The sequence below is a fragment of the Nicotiana sylvestris genome, chromosome 8 (assembly GCF_000393655.2).
Source record: "Nicotiana sylvestris chromosome 8, ASM39365v2, whole genome shotgun sequence".
Classification (NCBI taxonomy): domain Eukaryota; kingdom Viridiplantae; phylum Streptophyta; class Magnoliopsida; order Solanales; family Solanaceae; genus Nicotiana; species Nicotiana sylvestris.
The window spans coordinates 77,825,039-77,826,624 of record NC_091064.1 but is presented as its reverse complement, the minus strand read 5'-3'; the positions used below and the strand labels follow the sequence as shown (position 1 = coordinate 77,826,624).

At 46.5% G+C, this 1,586-nt stretch overlaps 1 protein-coding gene across 1 annotated transcript; it reads right to left on the bottom strand.

The window, feature by feature from the left end:
• Nucleotides 1–443: 443 nt before the first annotated feature.
• On the bottom strand, nucleotides 444–1,085 carry LOC138875250 (uncharacterized). Its single transcript, XM_070154074.1, has 2 exons — nucleotides 792–1,085; nucleotides 444–686 (listed from the first exon to the last, which is right to left on the bottom strand). The coding sequence occupies exons 1-2, from the start codon at nucleotides 1,083–1,085 to the stop codon at nucleotides 444–446; spliced, it is 537 nt and encodes a 178-aa protein (XP_070010175.1).
• Nucleotides 1,086–1,586: the final 501 nt, after the last annotated feature.

Here is a 1,586-nt window from a genome sequence, read left to right as displayed (position 1 = left end):
CAATGAATACTATCACAAAGGAGTCTCGAAAAGTCTTGAAGACTCGATTCATAAGATCCATGAAAGTTGGCAGGGAATTTGTTAGCCCAAAGGACATCACCATAAATTCAAAGTGCCCATACCGAGTTCTAAACGCCGTCTTTGTAATATCCTTCTCCCTTATCTTCAATTGATGATACCCAGACCGCAAGTCAATCTTTGAGAAACATGTAGCACCTTGTAGTTGATCAAACAAGTCATCTATTCTTGGTAGAGGGTATTTATTTTTGATTGTGACTTTGTTGAGCTGTCGGTAGTCAATACACATCCGCAACGACCCATCTTTCTTCCTTACAAACAATATCGGTGCGCCCCATAATGATACGCTCGGCCGGATGAAACCTTTTTCTAGCAAATCATTCAATTGTTTCTTTTAGCTCTTTTAGTTCTGACGGTGCCATTCTCTAGGGTGGAATTGATATAGGCTGCGTGCCTAGCATCATATTAATCCCAAAACCAATCTCCCTGTCCGGTGGAATCCCAGGGAGCTCATCTGGAAATTCATTCACAACTGATACAGACTCAAGGCTAAGCGCCTCGACATTGGCTTCTGTAACCCAATCTAAATGATAGATACACCCCTTATTGATCATCTTCGCGGCCTTAAGGTAGGAAATAAACCGACCTCTAGGCACTACATTATCTCCCTTTCATTCAATAGCAAGTTCATTAGGAAATTTAAGCCTCATAGTTCTAGTCTGACAATCAAGCTTGGAAAAACATGATTAAAGCCAATCCATTCCCATTATTACGTCAAAATCTACCATTCCCAATTCAATAAGATCGGCCCTGGTATCGCTACCACACACCGTGACAACATAACTTCTATAAACTCGAGTAGCCAAAATTGACTCACTAACCGGAGTAGACACCGAGAATGGTTCATGAAGCTGTTCTGGTTCTTTCCCGAATTCCATAGCAACAAAAGGGGTAGCATAGGACAAGGTGGAACCGGGGTCAATAACTGCATACACATCATAAGATTGAACAACCAGAATATCTGTAACAACATTTGGGAAAGCCTCTGCAGTCTGGCGTCCACTCATAGCATAGAGCCGGTTGGGTCCTCCTAAACTCTACGCACCACCCTTAGCCACACCACGCCCTGCGGGTGCTGCGGTACCTCGAGATGGAGAGGGGGCTGAAGATGTAGCAGATGCTGGACTGGATGAGTGAGATGTGTCCCTACCTGCCCCCTGGTGGGACACACGACAATGCCTCTGAATATGACCCTTCATCCCATATCCATAACATACGAGCAACTCTATGTAGCAAATCCCCGAGTGCATCTTCCCGCACCTGGGGCACGGGGACCTCTGCTGCTGATGGAACCTCTCTACTGACCGACCCCGCTGATGGGATCCCCTGTTGCCCTGACCGAGCCTGAAACGACTCCACTGCTGCTGGCTGGGCCCTGATGGCAGTGCACTGGTTGAAGACTATGCAATAGACTAGGAAGGCCCTAATGATCCTTCCTTGAAAACTGATCTTCCCCCACCTAGTGACTCTCCCATGTTGCCCATAGACCGGGCCTTGCTGTTAGCCTC

Excerpts from the sequence above, each read along its gene's own strand:
- LOC138875250 (XM_070154074.1), bottom strand. The coding sequence starts at position 1,085 with ATGAGTGGACGCCAGACTGCAGAGGCTTTCCCAAATGTTGTTACAGAT. Across the intron at positions 687-791 it reads TGGGAATGGTAGATTTTGAC|GGAGATAATGTAGTGCCTAG; the intron begins GTAATAATGGGA and ends ATTGAATGAAAG.